Below are 23,707 nucleotides of genomic sequence, written 5' to 3' on the forward strand. Positions count from 1 at the left end.
TATAAGCAGTAGCATGACAGCTACTTCCATTAGTGGCAGTATTAATAATACTGCCATCACTGGTAGTACTTCTGACAGTATCATTAGTAGTGCTCCTAGTACTATTAGCACTAATACAAAAATATTACTACTGTAATGACTACTGGTGATATCACTAGTAGTACTATTACCACAATTCATAGAAATCGCACTATGGATGGAAACTACTACTAGCACTGTCAGAATTGGAACTACCACCACCACCACTACTACTACAACTACTAGCATTGGTATGACTACTAGGTTTTTAAATGTGTTATAAGGTAAAGGGAAATTCAAACATTTACTCTTTGCTGCTATAATGGTTGTGGGTTGACTGGAGGACACAAAGTGGAGGTCTGCCAAAGGAAGAAATCAGCTTGAAAATAAAATAACCATTTCTACACTTTACAGGGAATTTATAAAGGGTCATGCATGCAAAACCACTCACTTCAAGGTGCTAATAGTTTTCAGGAAAGGGGAAGAATGGTAGGAGGAGGCTAACCTTTGTAGAAATAACAGCATTTGTAGATACCCCAAGGTGTAAAAATTGTTCCAAAAAGTACTTGAGTTCTTGTAGTGCTGTAGGACTCTCGGTGGTTGGGACAGCACAATTACAAGTGCTGGTCAAATAGAGGTATTTGGAGATTGATGAGAGTCATTTCATGAATTTGTGAGGGTTTCTGATCATTTTCAAGTCAGTTGGTGGTTTTTTACACATGCTGGGATCTTGTGTAGACAGATTTACTCTGTTATTTTCCTTCTTGAGTTTTCTTTTTCTGCAGGGGTTTTTTCAAATGTCTATGTGAAGTTTCTTGACAGAATACAATATTTTCAACAGTCTGATCCAATTTTGAGAACCACGTCCAATAGCCTCTGTGGGTTATGGCAAAATGATAGATTTTGTGCAATTTATTATTCTACAGACAGCGAGTTAAGGGTTTCCAATGATGGTGTTATTTCATCTCGTGGTTGGAGAGCCAGGATGTGCTTTGTTGGTCTGTTCATGCACATTAGGAGGTGGTTTTATTTGGGAACCTCAAGTAGATGGCATAACAACATTCAAGTTACGAGATTATCCCAGTCCGTGGTAAGTGTATTTATGGTTCATGTTAAGCAGGGTAAGAATATTTCAGGAGTTGGTCTTGGTGGGAAGGCAGGGGGGGAGAATCAATGTTCTATTTGCGCACACCTCTTTTCTGCGCACGCCTCTTTTCCCGAAACACCCTTGCAACCTGTTGCCCACACCGCATTCAGTGGCTAAAGTGATAGAGACCAGTAGGCCATTCACGAAAAGTTGCCTTCATAAGTGTTTTTGTGCTGAACATGCACACTCCTGTTCGTGACATTCCAGAATACTCAATTAATTGGTGGGATGCAGGTGGCATGCTATTCAACGATATCACCCATTATTAGCTTGGTCTAGTGATTCACACTATTTGAATGGCAACAGTGCTGGGTTAGGATTTTCCAGGTGAAGGATCTCTGCTTTTTTTTGACATTCAAGTATAAAAGGTTGTCTTTGTATGTACAGGTGATTTCTCCACTAGTGATTTTCTTAGGTATTCCACATGAATTTGTGTATCATGCATGTACATTTGGAAAGATGTGGATAATTTGGTGAATAGTTTACCTCAATAATTCAGTGGATTTACAGCATGGTATGGTATAACTCTGCCAAAAATCCTGGTGGAGTCCTGGGCATTCCAAAAAGAGGATTTACACGGTTATACTATCACTCGTAATTCAGTGGTAATGCCATGGGACCGAGTGGCAGCAACGGTAAACTCGTTTTTTGTTAACTGGGCAGATTTACTGCCGATTTACCACCAAACTCGGAACGAGGCCCAATATGTCTCAATGCAACTGTCCTCTGCAAAACTATTCCCAGTGAAGTGCAGAGTATAACGATGCTCCGAACTATCATCAACCCTCTTTAACTTGTACCTCTGCTCACTGGCCACTTTAATAAGACCGTTCGAACTGAACTTGTTCCTGCCAATGCCACTCTGCAGAAACACAACTGTTTTACAAACTGCATTAATGGAATAAATCAATTTCAAAATCCTATTTCAGTGGGCGAGAGGGCCTGCTCTCACCCCTCACCAGGGGCTGTCATAGTGCCAAGAGATTGTTGGGTCAAAGCCGTGCTCTACAAGTATTCATTCATTCATTCATTCATTCATTCATTCATTCATTCATTCATTCAGAAGCAGGAATTTCCTGAAACCAAAACACACACAAATGGTGATACCTCTGGTTGGCCCGCTACGGCTAGGTATCACAACAATATGGCCTGTGTGATTAGACTTATGTCTTGACCCTGGTGCTATGGTGAAAAAAATGGACAATTATTGATCCCTGGAACAACAAGTCTATCAAGTGTGCAGTTTTCTTCTTCATGAACGACAAAGCTGTAACCATAACTGAACCTTGCTTCTTAGAGGCAAGCTGTGATTGACCTAGTCCGCTCATGGTTGGGTTATATAAATGTAATACCCATGGGAGCAACCAGATCATATCATGCTGCTCTTTTACACACAGCACTGGCTTATAGTAGATGCACAAATAAAGTTTCAGATCCTCTGCATGACCGCCAAGGCAATGCATAAAAAAGGCCTGGAATTTATAAGAGACCACATACATCCTTACATTCCTGCCAATGTTCTGTACTCAGCAGGTAGGATTATCAGGTACCCAGACTTCAAGTACACTTGAAGCGAGCGGCTGTTCTTGCACCTTTACTATAGAACTCTCTTTCTCTATATCCAAGGGATATCAATGCACATCTAGCATGTAGGAAAACTTTGAAGACCTGTATTTCCACCTGTAAGCAATTACCTTGTGACATTCCTCTACAGCTAGCACAATGAGGCCACATTGCCAGGGATTAGTTGCTTAACATAACATTGGTAGTCTTCTGGATGGATTTTGCATGCCGAGACATCTATTAGTAAGTTAGATGTTCTCCATATGCAATCCAATGTTCTGCTTCCCTCTTCATTACACATAGGTCTTTATTGAACAATGTATAGTTTCATTGTTCCAAATGTGTGTGTTTTTTGTGAATAGTGCCAGGAAGTCCAGGGATCTAGTCATTCCTGTATCAGCTACATCTAGTGCCTGATTTGGATCCTCTACCAGAATGTGGCAGGAGAAGGGATGTTGATTCAAAACCCTCCACTGAGATTCTTGTGACAGTTCTCAATGGCCCCTTTGTCCTCTTAAACATCTTTTAAAAATCTTCTGTTTCAAATAGGAGGGATGAATGTTCTTGGTTAGAAAATCGCCAGAAAGTTACATTACTTGTAAGGAAAGACATATTTGTGTCTGGTTTCTTATGTGTTTCAGGTGCTTTTTCACTGCCCTGGTTTCAATGGCTCTACATACTTTTTTTGCAATCTCCATTTTCATACCCACTTTGGAGTAAAATGTTAAACAGTGAAGCAGTTCGCCATTTACCAATGTATGTATTCTCTTTAGTTCCATTTTATATTGCTGTCCACATTCTTCCAAGTCAGTTTTGGCAATTGTTGGGCTCTCGTGCTTAATTGTCTCATTTTTTGATGGGTTTTGGGTAATTTCTTCAGTTTTGTTATATTTGCATGCAAATTGGATGACAAATACTTCACGGCTTCTTCATTGCTCTGTAGTGTTTCTAGCACTTGGTGCACAGTGGGCATGTCAGTAGGTCTAAAATCACAGACCTGTATAAATAAGTACTTTTCAGTTTTCTCATCTTGCTCTCGGAATCACAAGAGCTGAAATGCATGTTTGAAGTGCACCATTTGAAATATTCTAATATACAGACAGATCATTATTTTAATCCAATTTAAAAACAACAAGGTTTTAGGCTAGCACAAGATTTGAAAAGAATTATGAACTGGCATCGTTGTTCATGCAGTGAATGAGGGTATTGCGTACAGATTTTGTCCACCTGTACCATTCCTTGCAGATTGTTTATTGTGTTATATTAGGTTTGCAATGTCCTTTGTTCCCTGTCCCCTCATAGTTATTATTGTACACATGAATATTTCCGTGACTTGTTGGCACATTTTGATAGCATTTGAATTAGTCTATTTGACCTGTATCAGCAAACTCACGCTAACGTCCCAGCCATGATTTTTCTCTTGGGGTTATTTTTCCCAAGTTGAACTATGTTTTATATAGAGGAATAAGACTCATCCCAAAGTCGAGGCATTTTAGCATAATCATTGAAATACAAGTAGTACAGCACCATGCCCTTTAAACCTTCACTTCCACCATTCATGTTGCAGCTCTGTGGCCTTCATGTTCATCATGAAAAATTAACTATGTTCTTTGTCTATGAAGTCAAGACCATAAGCAGAGTTTACCAAAGGAGGATATTTCTTTTACAAAAGCTATCACTGTTCTTTTTATGCTTTTTTTGTCCAACCTTCAGGATGAGACTGCTTCCTCGCACTATTTTACACTTCAATGGATGCCTTCGTGCAGTGATTGGTGTTTAAGTAGATTTCTCTTTGAAATGAACTTTTTCTCACATTTAGTGCATGGATAAGGTTTTTCTCCCGTGTGTGTTCTCCCGTGAACAGTGAGATTTGCCTTTTGACTGAAGCATTTTTTACATTCTTGGCATTGGAAAGGCTTAACCCCCAAATGACTTTTTTGATGTTTGGAAAGATTGGCAGCATGTACAAAACCTTTTCCACATGTGGGACACACATGGGGTTTTTCACCTGTGTGAATGCGTTCATGTGCAGTAAGATGAGCTGACTGACTGAAACGTTTCCCACATTTGCTGCATGTGTATGGTTTCAAACCTGTGTGTATTCGCTGGTGTTTGGAAAGACTAGAATCATGGCTGAAACATTTCCCACATGTAGTACAAGAATAGGGTTTTTCACCTGTGTGTATTCTCTCATGCACAATTAGATGAACCGCCTGCATGAAACTTTTCTTACATTTGCTGCATGTATATGGCTTCACCCCTGTGTGTTTTCTCTGATGTCTCATAAAATTTGATTGGTCAGTGAAGCATTTGCCACAATCGGTGCACATATATGGTTTTTGCCCTATGTGAACTCTCTGATGGCACATAAGACACGAGATTTTTCTAAAAACCTTTCCACATTCGGCACACGTATATGGGGTCTCTCCTTTGTGTTTCACAGTGCCTCTTCTAATGGTGTCCTTCTTATTAAAGGTATTCCAACTTTCGCCCAACAGCCACTGCTGCTGTCCAGTGCAGGTCCTCTCATGCAGAGGCATGCTTCCACTGAAATGATTTTGATGGTCGTTGCAGGTGTCTGGGATCTGTTCTGCTTTTTTACCAAGTCGTGTGCTGCATTCTTTAAATGTGCTGACATCTTGTTCACCTTTAAGGGCTTGCTCAAGTATGTTTTTTGTAAAAATATTCTCATCGATTTTAGTTGTGTTTGATGTCCATCTAGTTTTCTTCCACTTTGAACAAGAAAAAACAGCTTCTAGAACATTTTCTGATACAGCACGAGTTTCGGGTGGTGCGTGACATTCTTCAGGATTTTTTTCATCACCTGTGTTGTCTACTTCCATGTATGCTGAACGAAAAGAAAAAGTAGATATATATTGTTAAAAGAGCACACAAAAGAGGTTGATGTCATTAAATCTTTTACATTTGCATGACTGAATAAATCACGTGAAGAAGTGTCTCCCTCTAGCATCACTGCTGCACATAAAAGAAACACATTTGTAGCAACAACAAAAAAGACACATTTGTAGCATGCAAACCATAGAGGAGGCAGGAACCCAGCCAGTTATATTTATTAATTAAAAAAGTCAGAATTTGTGGCCTTGTGGCTTGGTGAAGCATTGTTCCTAATACAATTCCACACCGTTTCACCAATCCACTCCAAATTTTGCATAGTTACCTGTTAGGACCCTCCAAACATTACTGGCTACGACATTTGGACACCCCACCCCTTTACCCCCGATTTCAGCACCTTCACACATGAGACGGCTGCCTGAAATCGGCGAACATTAATGTGGTCGTAGAAGGACCGGGCTCGACACGAGGAACAGAATTCTCGAAAACGATGTTTCAAGGACCTATGATGCACGGTTTCTGAAATATTTCCACCGCAACGAACTGCACCATGCCAGGGTGAGGCAACAGGTGTGGAGAGAGCACAGAAGGTCCCAGTATGCAGCAGCACACCAACCCCACCTTCCTCCATTTCACCCCCTCCCCCAACATCTTCTCTGGGGTATGTCAGCCAGCCACACACGCCCATTCTCAGTGCAGTTTACTTTAGGTTGCAAAGAACATCAAGCGATAAGCGAATTGTAACAGTGACCTACAGGATCATTGATCTTCAACAATTGATGAGAATGTTATTGTGTCTGTCTACAGAACCCGTTCGTAGAACGGGTACCTTTTGCTAGTTCTTAATAAAACAGGAAAACAGACACCTCGGTCAAAGTTCCAGTGTGAAATGACAATGAAATCCAATGTGCTGTCTGAACTTGTATCACCTCTATACCCCAGACCATATGACTAAAGATGAGAGACTGCAAAGGCTGGGGAGTGAGGAGGAGACAAGGGCCAATGGGCCAATCAGATCAGTGAGAAAATGTCATGGAACTCCCCATCATCAGGGAGGATTCAACAGCAGTGTGGAAAGGGGGGAAGGCACTGAAGAGGGGAGAAGAGTCTGTGGAGACTTGTAAGAGGCAGGACAGATGTGGTAGCTGCAGAAGCCATGAGGAGAGAGGATCCTGAGAGCAGGATGTGCTCTTATTCAGATTGGGCTGGACCCTGATGGCAGTCTGCCCCAGGGAACGCATGTTGTGTGAGGCGCACCAGTGCCTCAAGGCCAAATTGTGAAGTGGTTAGGGTCCAAGAAAGAACATCACCGTAGGAGAAATGAACACTCGAGACATTGCCACGAGAGCCATGAGAGCTTGCGTTAAAGCTGGAAAGATATGACTCATCTGAAGAGCGAAACGGGACATAGTGGGAAGCCAGAGAGGCTGGTATTGAATGTCCACTGGAAAAGCTGAGAGAGAATGATGAGAAGAAGTACATGAATAAAGCCACGTGAAAGTGAGCTTTGCATTACGAGTTGGTCCTGAAACCGAAATATCGGAAAATGGAATAAAAGTACCAAAGAGTTTAAAAAAAAGTGCGAGAAGGGGAAAGCTTGGGCATTGGTAATTGGACTACAATTCCCAGAAGTCGAAGTGTATAAAAGACTGAGGTAAGAGGAGTTTTTGATGCTACATAGTGGTAATCTAAACCAATGCATCCCAATAACATACTATGAGAAAAAGACCTCAGGCACTGCATACGGTGAGATGAACTCCTGAGGTTTACAAGAGACGTTGTGCATTAGCCAAAGCAGTATATTGGCAAATTAAAAACATTTCTTTTGGAAAATGAAATAAAGTACTTAAACATAGAAATTACAATCGTTTAAGTGAAGACCTGTTTCTGCTTTGCTGCAGTAACTTAGCCACATATGATTCATCTTCCAGCTTTAATCCTTCATTTCAGATATTGGACTGAAAATGGAAACAGTTACTCTGGGGGAGAAAATAAAGTGATGGGCATGAATTGTGCAAATTATTGGTCATCTCTTTCTTAAAATAATAAGCACTTCTTAGGCAGATTAAGTCAAAGCTTTCCTTAAATGTTTTCATTGAAATTGAACTTATGCATACTCGAAGGTTTGCACTGTCGCCCATTTTCAGGTTTCTATGTGCTGCTTGTCCTCCGACTTGTTCTGGGAATTACCAGGGCGAGGATTCAGGGGGTCGGACGCTACCTCGAACCAGTGGATGGTGGGTCTGGGACACGTAACAGTGCGGAATTCCCTGGCCACCTTGCCTTAGTGCTTAGAGCATGGCTGTGGCAGTTACACTGTCCCACCACATGCCTTTATCTGGGGTCCAGTCCCACCTTGCCACACTGGCCTACCAGGGCAGACCAGCCCTAAACACTGGAGACGTTAATAAGAATCAGCGCACTAGTGGAGATGAGTGTCCTGAAGAGATCATTTACAATTTGCCCTAGCCAAACCCGAAACTTCAAAGGGAAAGGTTTTCACTCAGATGGGTGAGTGCAGAACATGTACCATTACTGTTTCCAGCTCACATTTCAATTCAAAAGAATATAGTTCCAAGTCCAGGGAGTCAGCTGAGATAAGTGGGTAAACGGACCAGAACTATAGTGGGCCATGCGGCCAAGCAGAGGAACAGGGGCTTGGAGGAAGTACCTGATTTGGTCCTGTTATGGGGCAAGGAAGTAACGTATGCATTTCCTTTTGGTGATATACGATTGGCGGGGAATGTATGAGTGGAGGTGGGGCTCACAGATTGGGAAGTGAAAAAGTGAGTGATCAGTGAGAGGAGTTGATAGAGCAGCGGAGTTTAGTTAAGAGAATAGGAAGGTGAGAGCAAGGGAGTTCCCTTTTAATCTGTGAAAGCATGGATTTAAACTCACCTTTCGAACTGCAGCTGCATTCGCTCAGCTCATCGTCATGGACATCTATGGGGTATGAATGATCCTCTTCTTTAATAACAAAAGAGATAACCTCGTGTTGTTCTGCAGATTGAAGGGAAATCTATATTAAACTAGGCATCCCTCTAAAACTATGGGATAGCTCATTTGAGCACAGTGGAAGGAGATCTTGCAACACATTTTATTTTTGAGTTTTATAATGCCACTTCAAATTACAGGAGAAGAAAAAACAAGACAGAGTACAATACAACAGTGTGACATGTATACAAAGAAACAGAAGCATGGGATATGGTTACACACCCATGTAGTCAGATTAGTTACAGTTGGAATCAGAGATCTGTGCTGACAATTGGGTTACGTAGTGTGGTTGATGCTGGTGCTTAGAGGTTCTTCATATTACAAACAATAAACATGTTAATGTTTGAACAAGGCAAATAACCTTTCGCAGGGCCAAAACAGACAAGTTCAAGGCAATGGCTAAAAGTGGTGGTAGTCATGGGTTCTGAGTGAATTAGAGTCAAGTATAGGAGTCAATGTGGGATGATGAGGATGTATTTGTGCTAGATCTTCTGTTCATGGAGCCAGATTTTCACATTCCTTTTGAACATCTTGAGGTTATATTCCGCTCTTAGGGTTGTGGGGGTTGTTCCAGAATTTCAGACCTAATACTGCAAGGGACCTCCCTCCGTGCTTGTCTTTTGAACCTGAGAGTAGTTGCACTGTTAACCTGCAATGATCGTAACAGTCTGTTAGGTACTTATTTAATTATGTAAGAGTTCAGGTAGTTAGGAGCAATGTTATGAGGAATTTCCAAAGTAATACAGATTTTGTGTAGTGTTCTCTTTGCAACAGGGAGCTAGTTTGAATTTGATCAGGCCTGGTCCCAGTGCTCAAGTCCCAAAATAAGTCTAGCTGCTTTATTTTCGATAAGTTGCAGTTGGTTTGGATTGTCTTGTCTTGGTCTAATCCTAAACACATAATATTAGAATAGTCTAGGTGAGAGAAGATCAAGGGCTGGCTGTGGTCACCTCAACTTTCAATGTAATTTCCAAGTAGGGGAAAATGTTCCCAAGGATTTGGAGCAGGAAGCTCGGTTTTTGGCTTAGCAAGTCCATTTGTGATTACAGCGAGTGTTTAGTATCAAGAATTATACCTACATCCTTTACCTGGACTGATGGGGTGGATGCCAAACTGATGAGGGGCGGCCATTTGAAAGGTAGTGTTGCCCGGTTCGGATCCAAAGAAAGGTAATCTCCAGGTTCAATTATACCTGACAAAACTCTGCCTACAATTGGAACTATTTTGAAAAGAGTTCCATAATGTCTACTAGAGGTTTAATGCAAACGTTAAGTAGCCATGGGGATAAGATGGAGCCCTGGGTGACACCACACTTTAATCGGAAAACTGTTGAGTTGTAGCCTCTGATTCTGACTCTCGGTGTGCAGTTGTGAAGGTAGTTAGTGCTCCACTTAAAGCAGTACCAAAATTTCCCATCTGAATGTTTCATCCTTAATTTCATGTCAAATGGTTGACTGTATTCTAGGCAGCCATTAGATCAAGGAGTACTAGGGTTGCTGGTATACTGTTGTCAAGTACTTTTCCCCTACAGGGGATTCTGCAGCTGAGGCCGAACCCAAGGAAGGCAGGGAGGGTGAGGCTGATAAGGCCTGTGGTGGGGTGCTCTTCTTGGATGAATTATTCTTCATTCAGGGAATCTATGAAGCCAGAAAACACCCACCCCCCCAATGGGGCCAGGGCTGGGTGCGAGGGCTGCTGGTCAACCAACAGTTATATGAAGGATTGGCATCTGGGTTTTCACCCTATGTACATGTATCTACGTTCTGTGTAAGGAGTGGACAATCCTACTATTCTTCGTGTATGCATTACTGTCTAGTGAGAGTTCCCATTATCTGGTGTAGGATGGTAACTAGGGAATGAAGCAGGGCCATGAGAAATTTGCGAAGACAGCAGTGTACAAGAAGGGATTTTGGTACAAGCAGAACACTGTACTAACTTGACAGGCTGAAGTGTAAGCATTGTGACTACTATTCAACTTTGTGGTTTTACATCATGAAGGCAACTGCTATTTTTTGTGTGGAATAAATAAATAAATAAATATCAATACAATGTTAAAGTGGTCTAGGGCTCCCATTGGGAGCCACAAGCAACTATTTTCTTTTCAAAATGTCATACCTGCATTGTTGGTCCATGTTCACATCGTAAGAGGGGGGTAAACAGCATACAATTAAAGATGGGTAGCTTTTACCTATGGGGTGTATTCTGCCCAGTGGTTCAGAGTGACATTATAGACAAATCCAGCTTTGCTCTCACTGTCGATCAGATGTCACACGGAACCCCCCTCAGTTCAATGCATCCCCATAAATGATAGATACCCATCCATAACTCTTTATGTTATGTTTCAGTGCCCTAGCATCTGTTCTTTCTAGAAGCAATTTTTTTATTTTAGTCTGCATATCTGAGTATGGCTAACACAGCATCCTAAAATCCCACTTCTGTTGATACACCTCTGTTGCGAGAGGTCCAAAGACTTACCCTGCAGGGAATGAAGTGCGGAACAGGGCCCCTTAGATCTGCAGCAGTCATCTTGCACTGCATTTACAAATATCCAAACTGCAGCAAGTCTGAAGATGGTCGTAGTATCTTCAAGACTCACTTGATCAAGTTTGTGTTAATTTGGCATCTAATAGGTGCGCCAGGCATCCCTATTTTCCTGTGAGGAGCAGGACCAGCGTGTGCCCAGACATGCCCCAAGCAAAAGCATATATGATGTGCCAAAGGCACATATCACTACTCCCCAGAAACAAATTGGATGGAAGGAAACTACATAACCCATCTTTAACATTGCCCCTAAAACAGATGTTAAAGTTATTTAGTCCAACAACAGACTGCAGTAATCAAGTTGCCGATAACATGTGCACTTCAGTATACCAGGAGAGAAATAACTGGCTTCTTAATTATGCGCTCCTAAAAACCCAATCAACTTTTAAATATTGCCCCCCTTCATTACAACGCCTTGAGTTGATTATGTCCACTGCTAAATCTTTTTGTCCAGGATTGAGACAACTTGTTGAATGAGGTAGGCAATACTCGTGAGGCCCTTTTATCGTATCAGGTCATCATACTTTTTTTTTTTTAAAGACTGGGATTATTGGGATGGTCTAAGGATCAGGATTTAATCAATCAATACAAATTGTACACATAATATGCAAAAATAAATCTGCATTTCTCTTTTCTCCCTAATTATTTGGTAGTTTTCTAGATCCTACGTGTTGGCACATTTTTAAGTGTTTTCACTTTAGCCTATTGAGAATCTTGCAGCGACCCGTGGGCCCAATTAGGTCTATTCCAACTGAACAAAGAGTCTGGCAACTTTACTCCTATTTCACGCCCACTGAATCCTTTTTTACTACGTTAGATCTCAGACACAAAAAATCTCAGATACAAATATTTCGGCAAATTTGAACACAATTTATGTTTCCTCAGTTCAGATAGTTTTTGGCAATCGTTTTATTAATGGGCTTCATAACGGTATAAGCATTGAACTAATTGTTTAATTATTTTACATACAAGGTTAAGTGAATCTAATTCTTAATATAACACTAAGATGTTACGCTGTTTTGATTGTAAATCTGTTTTTATATGAATGCATAACTATTCTTTTTGACATGTTAAAAGTTACAACAAACTATGACACAATAAAAAAAACGTTTACATATAGACATAAAATCTTTGAATTTAGACTATGTACCCAGATTTGGTCACAAATACTGAGAGCAGTTCTACATGTGACAAACTGAAACACCCATGTTAAACCAACAAAAATTACACGGTGCTCATCTGACGATTATATACAGAGAAAACGCAAACAGTTACTTCAGTTCCTGCCACACATCTCCGCAAATGTGAAATCTATTGCGATATCAAGGACCTCACCTTTAGTCTGCATACGGATCACACTTTGGATCTAATTTTTAGTACCAATAACCATTTGTAGGCTTATTCCCCGATATCTTTAGTATGGACGGATCAGTATGCCATACTTTTTCACAACCACTTAGGTGTTGTCACAGAATGGAAATAAGTAGGTGCCACTGATAAAATGTCTTGCTGCTCCAGTTAATGGAGAACCTGAGAGCTACTGGTCCTACTTTTACTCAAGAGTACAGTGAATCATTTACTACATGGCTTATTCAATGCCTTGTTAATACCAATGGTGCAACAAACCACAACATCCAAATAGTTCGCAGGTGCACTTCTCGAAGTGGAAAAATAAACGTAGACTAACGTAAATGGTGCATTGACTTATTCTGTGCCTCTCCACACCTAACAACTAGAAATCCCAAGAGTCAAGAAAAATTATGACCACATTTTCTTTTAACAAAATTATGGCTATTCACGTATTTGGACATGCAAGCTGACCATCCTTCTCAAAACCTGGTTGATGGTATAGGTGGCTTTATTATTATGACATTGCAAACAAGAAAGAAAATATTGATAATACTTACACTACAACCTCACTTGGGCGGTCTGTAAGGCACTAGATGATGCGCAAAATACACTTTTGATGAAGCAAAGCGAACATCTGTTTCATCTTGGACCCCTCCCATGCTACCAAGAATTAGCTACTGCCCCACTTATTGCCATCAAACTCCAAAAGATCTGAAATGTTTTGGATATTACTCAGAGTGCTGCCTGATTTAAACTAGGGTTGGTTACGCTGCTGTTAAAAAAATATTCCAGAGAATTATAACATGCCTGGCAACAGAGTAGCAGGTACTGCCAAGAGATCCTGATCTTTCCTAGGCACCTATTTGCCAATGATTAAGATTCAATTAATGCCCACCTAACAGAAGAAGCGACTGAGGATGCTGAGAACCCAATCCCTAAGAAGTCCAAGCAGTTTCTCCCTGCAGATAAGAGTGAGATTGCTGAAAATACCCCTAGCGAAGTGCCGGCAAGTGTCAGTCTGAGGTACTGAGGTGACACGGCTGGTTCATTGTTTGGCTTTTCCTGTTTACTTACTTGGACGCTCGCCCTGTGAGCCACTTTCTGCATTGCTACATTGCTAAATATCTACTGGTCTGCAGCTTTAAGGAAGAGGTGTGCCTGGGGACGCTGTGTCAGCAACTTGGAGCTCCACCCCTCTCCACACAACAAGTCTTGCGGGACCGCGAATCGGCCATGAAGTGCCGGCAAGTGTCAGTCTGCAGTCCGCAGTACCGACGTACCGACGTGTTGGGCTGCAGTTGCTGGTATCTCACATAAACAATATAAGATTGTAAGTACTGACTGGATACTTATTCATCTGTTAAACATACCTCTGCAACATTGTGTTAAAACTGAGAAGCCAATGAAAGAAGGAAGGAAGGAAGACGGGCTCCCCCTGGGGCTTGATTCAAAGAGGTGTTGGGTGCTTCTACCGCAAGGGCCTTACCATCGCGGTAAATCGACAAGTTGCATATAGCTGCTCCGCTATTGTGGGTTTGAGACTGCTTGTTAAGAATGATTGTGCTTAAAGCGGTAACAGGGGACTTGTGAGCCCGGCTTGGATGCGGGCAGGGAGGAGCACATTGTTTTACTTTCGGGCCAATTGTCTGTGGCCCATTCCAGGAAGACTCGGGAAGCCCTAACTATGGCATTCACCGATTGAAAACGTGGGACAGAATTTAAAGGTCTTTCCCTTAGAGGTACGGGTGTCCATCACAGCAAAAACTGCTTCTTCGATAAATACTCTTGAAAATGTGGGGGAGCTTTCGATCGATCCAAGTCCATTAGTCTCCTCCCCCAATGACAGTCTGTTGGGGATCGGGGACCCCGAAGTCTTGCAGTCTTCAAAGTCCCTAGCTCAGCAATTTGTTTAAATGGAGAAGCAGGGATTGACTCCATCAGCCACCCAGGGAGATATTGAGTTGGGCATCCAATTCTTGACCTCAGAATGTATGCCCTTGTTGGCCCAGCATCCCACCCTGGTGAACTCAAGAGTGGCTTCAATGGTAAAGCCAAAAAGATTGCCGGCTTCTCCCATTAAGAAGGGTAGGTCTGTGCCCTTTCCACCGAGGATATATAGGTTTACAAAGCCTCAGCAGAAGTCTTTGGGAACCTCCAAACTCAGTAACTGCCTAAAACATGTTGGCAGCCTAGAAGGCTGCTGCCTGACCCTGCTGCAGATATAGCCCGATTTACTTATCAGCGGGTGGGGACAACGGCTTCTGCTCTGTGCATAGACTTAGTCGACGAGACCCACAAGCAGATGGACAAGGTAGCAACGACAGGTCCGGTGCGATTTAATGAGGAGATCTGTGTACCAACGAACGCCTCTAAAGATAATCTGGGGCACAGGGGTCCCCGTGAAGGATAAAGGGAAGGAAACGCCTCTCTTAAAAGGAGAGCAGATCCTTCAGTTGATCCGAGGTCCCATCTATTCAAAAGATCAAAGCTGAATTCAAGAGATAAAGCAGGGCCCCAAGACCGGTCACCGTCTCTACCACAAAATTGCCAGATTACTGACAAAGACCTCCTAATGGACCTGGCGGCGGCGCAGGTCGAAAGCCAGGTTCCGAGATTGCAAACTATTGATTCAGGCTTAATTGCAGCTTTGTGATTGACTTTGGCCCCGTACATGAAACTGCACGAAACAATGAGCAAACAAATGAGGGACCAGTCTACACTTATTGCAATGCTGCCTACAAAGCTCATTTTTGGAGGGGTTTGTAACAGGAATTCAAGGAAATTTAGACAAAAATAAGGACGACCATGCTAACATTTTGAATTTAATTATAACAACGGCAGAAATGGAGAAGGCCAAAGCTCCTCATGAAAACCACTGCCTAAAGCCACAATGACAAAATCAACTGTACCCTTGGTTATGCCCCAGTCTGGGCCTACCGAGGTCGACACCTCAAATATTAGAGGATCACAAGATGGGGCCTCCATTGGCTCAGGCTCAATTGCTCACGGAGGAGCTCAGGAGGGTAGTTCCCCCGATCTAGGGGTGCTCAATCCAAACCACCAGAGAAATCAGCGGTAAATGCAACTCCAGTACTGCCAAGCTGGACCCAGGCAAGGGTCGAGACGGGACCAATCACCCAGGAGTCACGTGGGCTCTCTAATGATCAAAAAATATGATATTTTTTCGCAGCTCACTCCATCTGACAGCGCCAAGAACAAGACCCCCAAAACAAAGAGAGAAATATTGAAGAAGAAATTGGCCAAACTCAAGATTACAGCTAAGATTACAATGAAAGCTCTTGCCCCCAAGTACACCTCCCTAGATGGAACAGCATCGAGTGTAGCAGGAGGCCCGCAGAGTTTCATTAGGAACATTCTGACAATTAGGTGGCTACAGCGAGAGGGCCCTGGTGGAAGCTCCATGCAGGATGCTTCAAAGTTGCACATACCCTCAGGGAAGTAATGTACAGGGTGCCCCAAAGCTGCCTACATTACTATCCCAACAGGGTCCACTACAGGATGAGAATTGTAATTTAGAAGACTCAATGGAGGATCCATCAATTGATCTAATAAATCTCTCCACATATTCGATTGAGGAGGTCAATACCTCGTCCGCAGAAACAGTTTCACCCATGAGCAATGATCCTCACGTAACAAACTCGAAAAGGGGTTTTAGATGCCCGAGGGAATTTTCCCCAGAAGTGGTTGCCAAATCTACAGAAACCCCAAAGAGTCTCCCTTGGCTACCTCAGCCTATTCGACCATTGAGAGTACATTTTACGATAAAGGGGATTGATGATTATAGTTACCTGGATTCCCCCTTACCGATTAAGAAATGGCAAAAGTAAGTGGAAACTCAGACCACCAGCGCAAAGAAGTCAGTGAGGAAGAACGGATCTTCAAAACGTTGGAGGAAAAAAGGTCACTCCAATCGAAAACCATAAAAAATCAGAGACCATTAAAAAATCTGGAACCAGTACGTCAGGTCAAATTTCATTCCCAGAACAATACATGGACCGTTGTGAACCTCGCAGATTGGAGGAATTTACTAAAGAAAAAGTGGGTGTACACATGTTGGTATTGGAGAGAACTTTGATAATTAAAGACAAATTGATTCTAAACAGATCAAATGTCATGCGTCAGTTGAACTCCACTTCGACCCCAAACCAAATAACATCTAAGGACTTATTGCTGGTGGAATTGCCTGAGATGCACCGCACTGATATTGTTATAATGCATTTTACTACTGCTAGTAAGAAAAATATTCTACTGAGTCAGGAGGCAACATTTCCACCTTTGGGATTCGTAACCTGGGAGCATGATCAGGGCAGTTCAATCCATAATAAATGCCCCATAATTTGATGACCAGCAAGGAGGGCCTTCCCTCCACCACCCAATTGCCCAGTTTAACCAGCCTCCCAGATCAACACAAATGGACATGGATTTGTTATGCCATATCCCACCGCCACTGCCGTCTCGGCTAGTAAGATCAGAGTAGCCCCAAAACCCCACACTACATAATTAGCACTGACAACATGGACTCCAGTACAGTAATAGGGGCTTGGAGGACCGGACATGGTTGGCGGGCGCTTTGGTAAGAAGTAACAAAAGCTCATAGCTTGTCTCTGCGGGGCAGGGGAATTTAGGGGGGACCGAGCAACAGCACAATTCAATACTCAGGGTTTCTTGCACTTGTTTGAATAGGGCATTCCAAATCTTCCTGAGTTAGATATTATTTGCCTCCAGGAAACATGGTTAAGGTCCCCGCCGCTTCTGGAGGGTTTCACCATAATTTTCTGTGCCGCCGAAAAAAGGTTTGAATGGGAGGCCAACAGCTGGCCTTTTGATAGCCATTAGATCTGAAAGGGGTTACGTTATTGTTTCAGAATTCCAGCCATCCCCACTGATACAGGGTTTATTACTCCGACTGGGTACAACGTCAAGTAGAAATGCGAAGTTGATTCTACTGATAAACTTGTATTGGAATGTTGCTTCGAAGTGGGGTGAGAAATTTCTGGAGACAGAAGTTGCACTGATTGACAATGTGCGAGCTGACTATCCAAATTTGGAGATCTTACTTTATGGAGATCTGAACACTCACTGATTTGATGGAATGAGAGACCTTATTGAAGATATGCCTTCCTTTCCATCCCAGCAAGTTAAGAGAGGCCTACTCTGGCACCAAGAACTGTTAGGAAGGAAAATCCTGATGGTAAATGGGCAGATCGCTGGGGACTGCCCACCAAGGGCAACATGGAAAAGAGGATCAGACTCAAATACTTTAGATCTTTGTCTCAGAACTGCTCCTAGAGGATCTTCTAGGTCTGGCGACTTGGGATACAGACAAAAGCGATCACGGCCTGTTGGTTCTATCAATCGCAAATTAATACGCTGCAAGTTGTCAGCACCAAAAGCAATTGCTGCAAATCAAACCTGGAAGAAATAGGTTGAAGTTAATTCTACCTCATCGTGTCCCCAAGAATCCTGCAAATCTCCCACTTTTCAAGAACGGGGAACGTGCTACATTTAAAACTTATAGCCCCACCTTGGTGACAGTGAATAAACCAAGTTTCACTATTCAACATGAATTTGACTTAGAAGTGGCCAAGAGGAAGAAGACTTTGAAAAAGGCGCTAAAAACAAATTCATTAAGCCTAACACCAGAGGCTGTAGAACGCGGAAGGAAACTTAAACAAGTCTTCAAAAATTGGTTAAAGAGCCACAAACACTTAATGTTGCAGAGAGAGGCCGAAAGTATGCTACTTTACGTACCCTCAAAAAATACAGCAGAGATATGGAGACTGATTAACCACCTTCAGGTGCCACAAGAAGCACTGCTGCTAAACCCTATAGCAGCAGAAAAATAGAAGTATCTCTTTGAAATGCTTTTTGCTGGCCCCGACTTGAGGCTGCCACAATCTGTTGGAGCCCTAGGACAAAAGTTGTTGTTTTCAACATCATCGAGTCACATATATGCCACAATACTTAGGGCTAGCAACTCTAGTGCGGTTGGTCCTGACGGGATGTCTAACTTACACTTAAAACAAGATCCGGATTTTTGGGCCACGGAACTGGAGTCGTGATTAGATCACATCAAAAGGACCAAAGAAATCCCAGCCTTTTGTACTAGTGGAACCATTGTACCCATCTTTAAAAAGGGGGACAGGACAATGGCAGCTAATTATAGGCCCATTGTCGTCCTCGATGTCAGCGGTAACATTTTCGCATCTTTGCTCCTCAATGCTTTATCGATCTGGGCTAAATCAACACAGCACTGTGACCCCTGGCAAACGGGGTTTATTAAAGGTATGGGAACAACGATCAACCTTTTCATTCTTAACATTCTTAAGACAAAGGCAAGGGCCAGGAAGGGGTCAGAACTTTACGTGGCTTCAACCGATCTGGCACAAGCCTTTGACACCATTGTATGTCAGCGTTTGTGGGCAAAATTGTAAAAGTGGGGCTGCCCGACGGACATCAGAGAACCCCTGACTCTTCTTCACTGTGGAACTTCAACACAGGTAAGATTAAATCGAAAAGGCATGTTGACCGACCCCATTAGAACATTTAACGGTCTAAAACAAGGATGCCCGTTGGCACCAGCCGTCTTTAATTTGTTTATTTCAGACGTAGAGGAGGCTTTTGAAGACGTAAGATGTTTTCCACCTTCACTGGCTGGCGTTCACATAGGAAGACTGCTCTACGCGGATGACTTGATCCTTTTAGACCAGACGAAGGTGGGTCTACAAAGGCAGCTGAGCGCCTTGGAAAAGTACATTGAAATTAATGGCCTCAAGATCAACGTTAAAAAGTCCAGAATTCTAACCTTTGGAAAAGGAAATAGGAAGGGTGGCCACTCAAAGAATGGTTCTTCAATGGTGAGAAGATCATGGAGGTATCGGCTCTTACTTACTTGGGACTCTGTTTAAATAGCAGTGCAGCAGACGCCCAAAGAGAACAAGTACTGCCTGTAAAACAAAGAACTTAGTTGCGCAAGCTATCATCATAAAGGACAGATATTGCAAATTCTCTTTGATCCCAGTGATCCAATTTATTTGTCTAAAGGTGTCCCCGATATTAAAGTACAGAGCTGAAACGTCATTCTCACTGTCGGCACAGATTTGGTGGAAACTGGAGGGGATTTTCTGGAGGAGAGCATTAAATCTGCCAAACTGTGTCCCAATCCAAGTGATAAGGGCAGAATGAAGATTTCCCATGCTGAGAGCGCTGGACAGTCTTGATTCTATTAAAGACAAGGAAGCGAGCATTATGCTTTTCCTTCTTTATTACTGCATGTCAGCAATTTCAAAACTTCTTAACACTTTAACTGGCTAAACATTTTGTTTCTTCTATGTTGAAACCAAAATAGGGTTGACAGTTCAAGTCTTTTTTAAAAAGTTCTCCTCTAACCACAACTCCCATGAGTCTTTGCTTCCCTGTAGGCATAGGCTTCCACTGACTCCAGTATCCAATTAGGCTCCGGCCTAAGGTATATATCCTCCCCTTCTGTAGTCGTTTTCCTCTTTCTTTGGTGTAAAAGTCTATATAACTCTCAAATCAACTGTAACTTTGCCATAAGATCAACTGGAACTTCCTTCTCGTAGCTCCCTGCTCTGGCGGAACTGAAGAACAAACCACTCACTCTCGAGCTTACTGTATTTATGTTTGCTTCTGGTCTTCCCCTGAAACCAATAGATAACAGATTATAAGGGGGGGGAGGGGCTTACACAGTTTGACACATATACTGTCATCGTCCAAATACTTTGAGTTCAATATATGCATTTTTATATCATATACCCCTGGGTGGGATATAATGCTTGCCTCCTTGTCTTTAATAGAATAAAGACTGTCCAGGGCTCTCAGCATGGGCAATCTTCATTCTATGGCGAGACAGAAGGTGAGCATTATGCTTGTTCAAAGCTGTTAATCACTGTATTCGCTATCTGAGATGTAGGCTTGAAATAGAAAGTCTTAAACGTAGTCTCATTTGACCAATCTGCCGCTTTCATAATATCCTGCAGTGGTACGGCTGCTGAAAATGCTCTAGAAGCCATTGCGCCTCTTACTGAATGTGCTCCAAACTGCGATAAATCAATATCTGCCCAATGCATCACTTCTCGCACCCATCTTGCTATTGTAACTTTTGCAATGGCATGAAAAGGTTTCCTACGCACTATCAAGAGCTGTGTAACCCCTCTCGGCCTAACTGGAGCTGTAGCTGCTTCGTAATCTTTAATGCATTGCGCCACGCATAACTTGTTATTGGGGAAGTATGGATAAGATATTACTGTTGAATCTGATTTTGTTCTATTTGCCACATTAAATGCTACTCCTTCCGGGTAGAACATTTTCCTGTCTACTTCTAAGGCCTTCACATCTGATACTCTTCTGCACGCTATGAGGCAAAGCAACATCGCTAGCTTCCGGGATAACTGGGATCGAAAGAGATCCTTATTCTGTGGCCATGAAAGGAATAATCTAAAGACTACTTGCACGTCCCACAAAGCAGAATATCTGGGAGCTGGCGGTTTACGCATCTTCATTCCTTTCAATAGTCTTAAAATTGTAGGATGCTCTCCTACTGGCTTGTCTTCAATTTTGACGTGGCCGGCTGAAATGGCAGACCTGTACACGCCAATCGTTCTGTACGCTGATCCTTCCACACATTTTTGTGCTAGGGAGTTTAACACTTGCACTACAGGGGCCGAAACGGGATCTGAATTAACTCCTGTGCATAAAGTGTTCCACTTCCTCCACGCGGCACCATACCTCCTAATGGTTGATGGTGCCCACGAGTCTCTGATGCACTCGGCAGCAAAATGCAAGATGCCTGGGAGTTGCCATCTCTGCCCGAAATCCTGCAGGCCATCAAACTCAGTGTTCCTTCCAGCACTAGTGGATGAAGCTGCCCGTTCGGCCCGTGAAGAATGTCTACTCTGTGAGGAATCACTCTCAGAAAATCCGTAGAAAGTTCCATCACTACTGGAAACCATGGCTACGATTTCCACATCGGGACTATCATAACTAGCTCCGTCTGTTCTCTGCGGACTTTCGCTAACGCTCTTGTCAACATTATGAACGGGGGAAAGGCGTAGTGGACCGCTCCCATCCAGTTCTGCAGAAATGCGTCAGTCCCAGTTGCAGCTGGGTCTATCCTCCAGCTGAAGAATTTCGGAACCTGAGCGTTCAGTCTGGACGCAAACAGATCTGTGTCCAGAGGGCCCCATAATTCTTGGAAGCGCTGGAATATGTCTGTCGGGAGTCTCCAGTCGCTGGAGTCTACCGAATAGCACAAATTCCAATCCGCTATCGTATTCTGACTCACTGGCAAATACTCTGCTGATACTGATATCTGATGGTCGAGGCAGAAATGCCAAAAATCCTTTGCCAATTCGGCCAACATCTTGGAGGAAGTGCCTCCTAGTTTGTTGATATATCGTATTGCCGAGATATTGTCCATCTTGAGCAGCACGCAGCATTTCACTCGCTCTTTGGTAAAAGCTTGCACCGCGAAGGACCCCGCTAGAAGTTCCAAGCCGTTTATGTAAAGGGACAATTCTTCTTCGGACCATTTTCCTCCTGTTTCTAAGGAACCACACCATGCTCCCCACCCGGCTCTGCTCGCGTCTAACTCGATCACGAGGTCCGGGTGTCTCCAAAGATAGCCCTGCCGTTCCAGGCTTCTATGTTGTGTAACCACCAATGGATCATGGTGATGGCCTCCTGGTCCAATGTTATTAGTTGGTGATACCCTATACCTCCTCTCAGGTGACGTATCTTCAATCTCTGGAGCGCCTGTAATGTAAGGGCCCGGGAGATATGGCTTGTATGGATGCCGCTAGCAGTCCAACTAAACGGGCTAGGCTGCAAAGGGAAACTACTTTCTTCGCTGCTGTAGCTCGGAGCTCCTTCTTTATCCCTTTTATCTTTGCTGGTGGGAGCTCTAGCGTGGCTTTCCGGGTATCTATCACGAAGCACAGGAACGCCATCCTCTGAGAAGGTCGTAGGTCGGATTTCTCCTCGTTCACTATGAATCCGAGGGAGGACATGAGCCGACATACCCAAGGCGCCTGCTCTTGCAGACTCGCTGCGTCCTGTCCTAGAATGAGGATATCGTCTAGGTAGAGGATCATCCCGATTTCCCTCTCCCGAATAGCTGCTGCTACTGGACGCATGATCTTGGTAAAAGCCCAAGGAGCTGATGCCAAGCCGAATGGGAGACATGTGAACCTCCGCTCCCCAACGAAAGTGAAGGTATCTCCGATGCTGCATTGCGATCGGAATGGTAAGGTAGGCGTCTTTTAGATCCAATCTCACTAACCAGTCCCCTGCTCTGAGCAGGTCTCGTAGAAGGTGTATGAAGTGGCGATATACAACCCATTCATTGAGACTTTTCAGGTTGATAACTGGCCTTACTGTCTCCCCTCTACGCACCAAGAACATGTTGCTGGGGAAACCTTCCTCCTCTGTCAGATCTATCCCTATCGCTCTTTTGTCTGCTAAACTGCATAGTTCGGCAAATAGCTGCTGCTGTTCTTGTAACGGTATATGTATTCTTGCAGGTTCTTGTGCTTGCGCAGGAGTGCCTATGAATTCTAACTGCTTCCCTGTTATCGGAAGAAGTTGTCCTGCTGGTAATTCTCCCAGTATTGGGCTCTATGATTTTGAGGTCTTTTAAATTGCCCAAAGCGACCGGACGCCAACCTCTCTGCCGTCCAGTCCCAGCAAAAACTCAACCTGGAAATATCCACCTGATAGAACTCTGCGCTTTCTCGAGCGCCGAATAGGTCCCCACAAACTGGGACATCTCCTTTGCAAACGTGTCGCCGAACAGCAGACCTTTTGCTTCTCCTCCCGCCTCGTAAGAAGCGAGGTCACTCAACTTGCTGCCTATTTTCAGCAACACTCCCTGGTGCCTCTCAGCTGAGAGAGCGCAATTAGCATTGCCTAGGAGGGAAAATGCTTTCTGTGCCCAGTTACCCAGGGCTACTGCGACCACTGGTTTACCAGGGTCTGCTGCTTTCTCCGCCAGATCCATTATCTTGGCGAGTGGTCCAGCCAGGTCAGGCACCCTGTCTTGGCACCCTCGCCTGGCTCTGTCAACCCCTTTTCTTATATCTTTGGTTGCTTTTGTGACAAACGTCACCATTTTGGGGTCTAGCTCTGGGGTGTCCTTGACTTTCCCAGGTAGGAGCGGACAAGGGCATTCTGCTTTCATCTTTGCCCTTACTTCTCTATCCA

General features: G+C 43.4%; 2 protein-coding genes across 4 annotated transcripts in view; one reads left to right on the forward strand and one right to left on the reverse strand.

Annotated features, from left to right (window-relative positions):
* The window catches only part of LOC138582141 (zinc finger protein 567-like), a 428,111-nt gene that overhangs the window by 37,027 nt on the left and 367,377 nt on the right, over positions 1-23,707 (forward strand). The gene's annotated exons all lie outside the window — the stretch shown is intronic.
* Positions 3,823-23,707, reverse strand: part of LOC138582138 (zinc finger protein 883-like) — a 115,840-nt gene continuing 95,955 nt past the window's right edge. For 2 of the 3 annotated variants that reach the window (XM_069653151.1, XM_069653149.1), the window contains 2 exons: positions 8,480-8,581; positions 3,823-5,576 (listed from right to left, as the gene is read on the reverse strand). In XM_069653151.1, coding sequence (XP_069509252.1) covers positions 4,474-5,576; positions 8,480-8,581 — 1,205 coding nt within the window. In that variant the 3' untranslated portion in view covers positions 3,823-4,473. The remainder of the gene's footprint in view (positions 5,577-8,479; positions 8,582-23,707) is intronic. The other variant, XM_069653150.1, reaches the window with a different exon arrangement.

This window comes from Ambystoma mexicanum, chromosome 3q (genome assembly GCF_040938575.1).
Source record: "Ambystoma mexicanum isolate Mex_15411 chromosome 3q, UKY_AmexF1_1, whole genome shotgun sequence".
Taxonomy (NCBI): Eukaryota; Metazoa; Chordata; class Amphibia; order Caudata; family Ambystomatidae; genus Ambystoma; species Ambystoma mexicanum.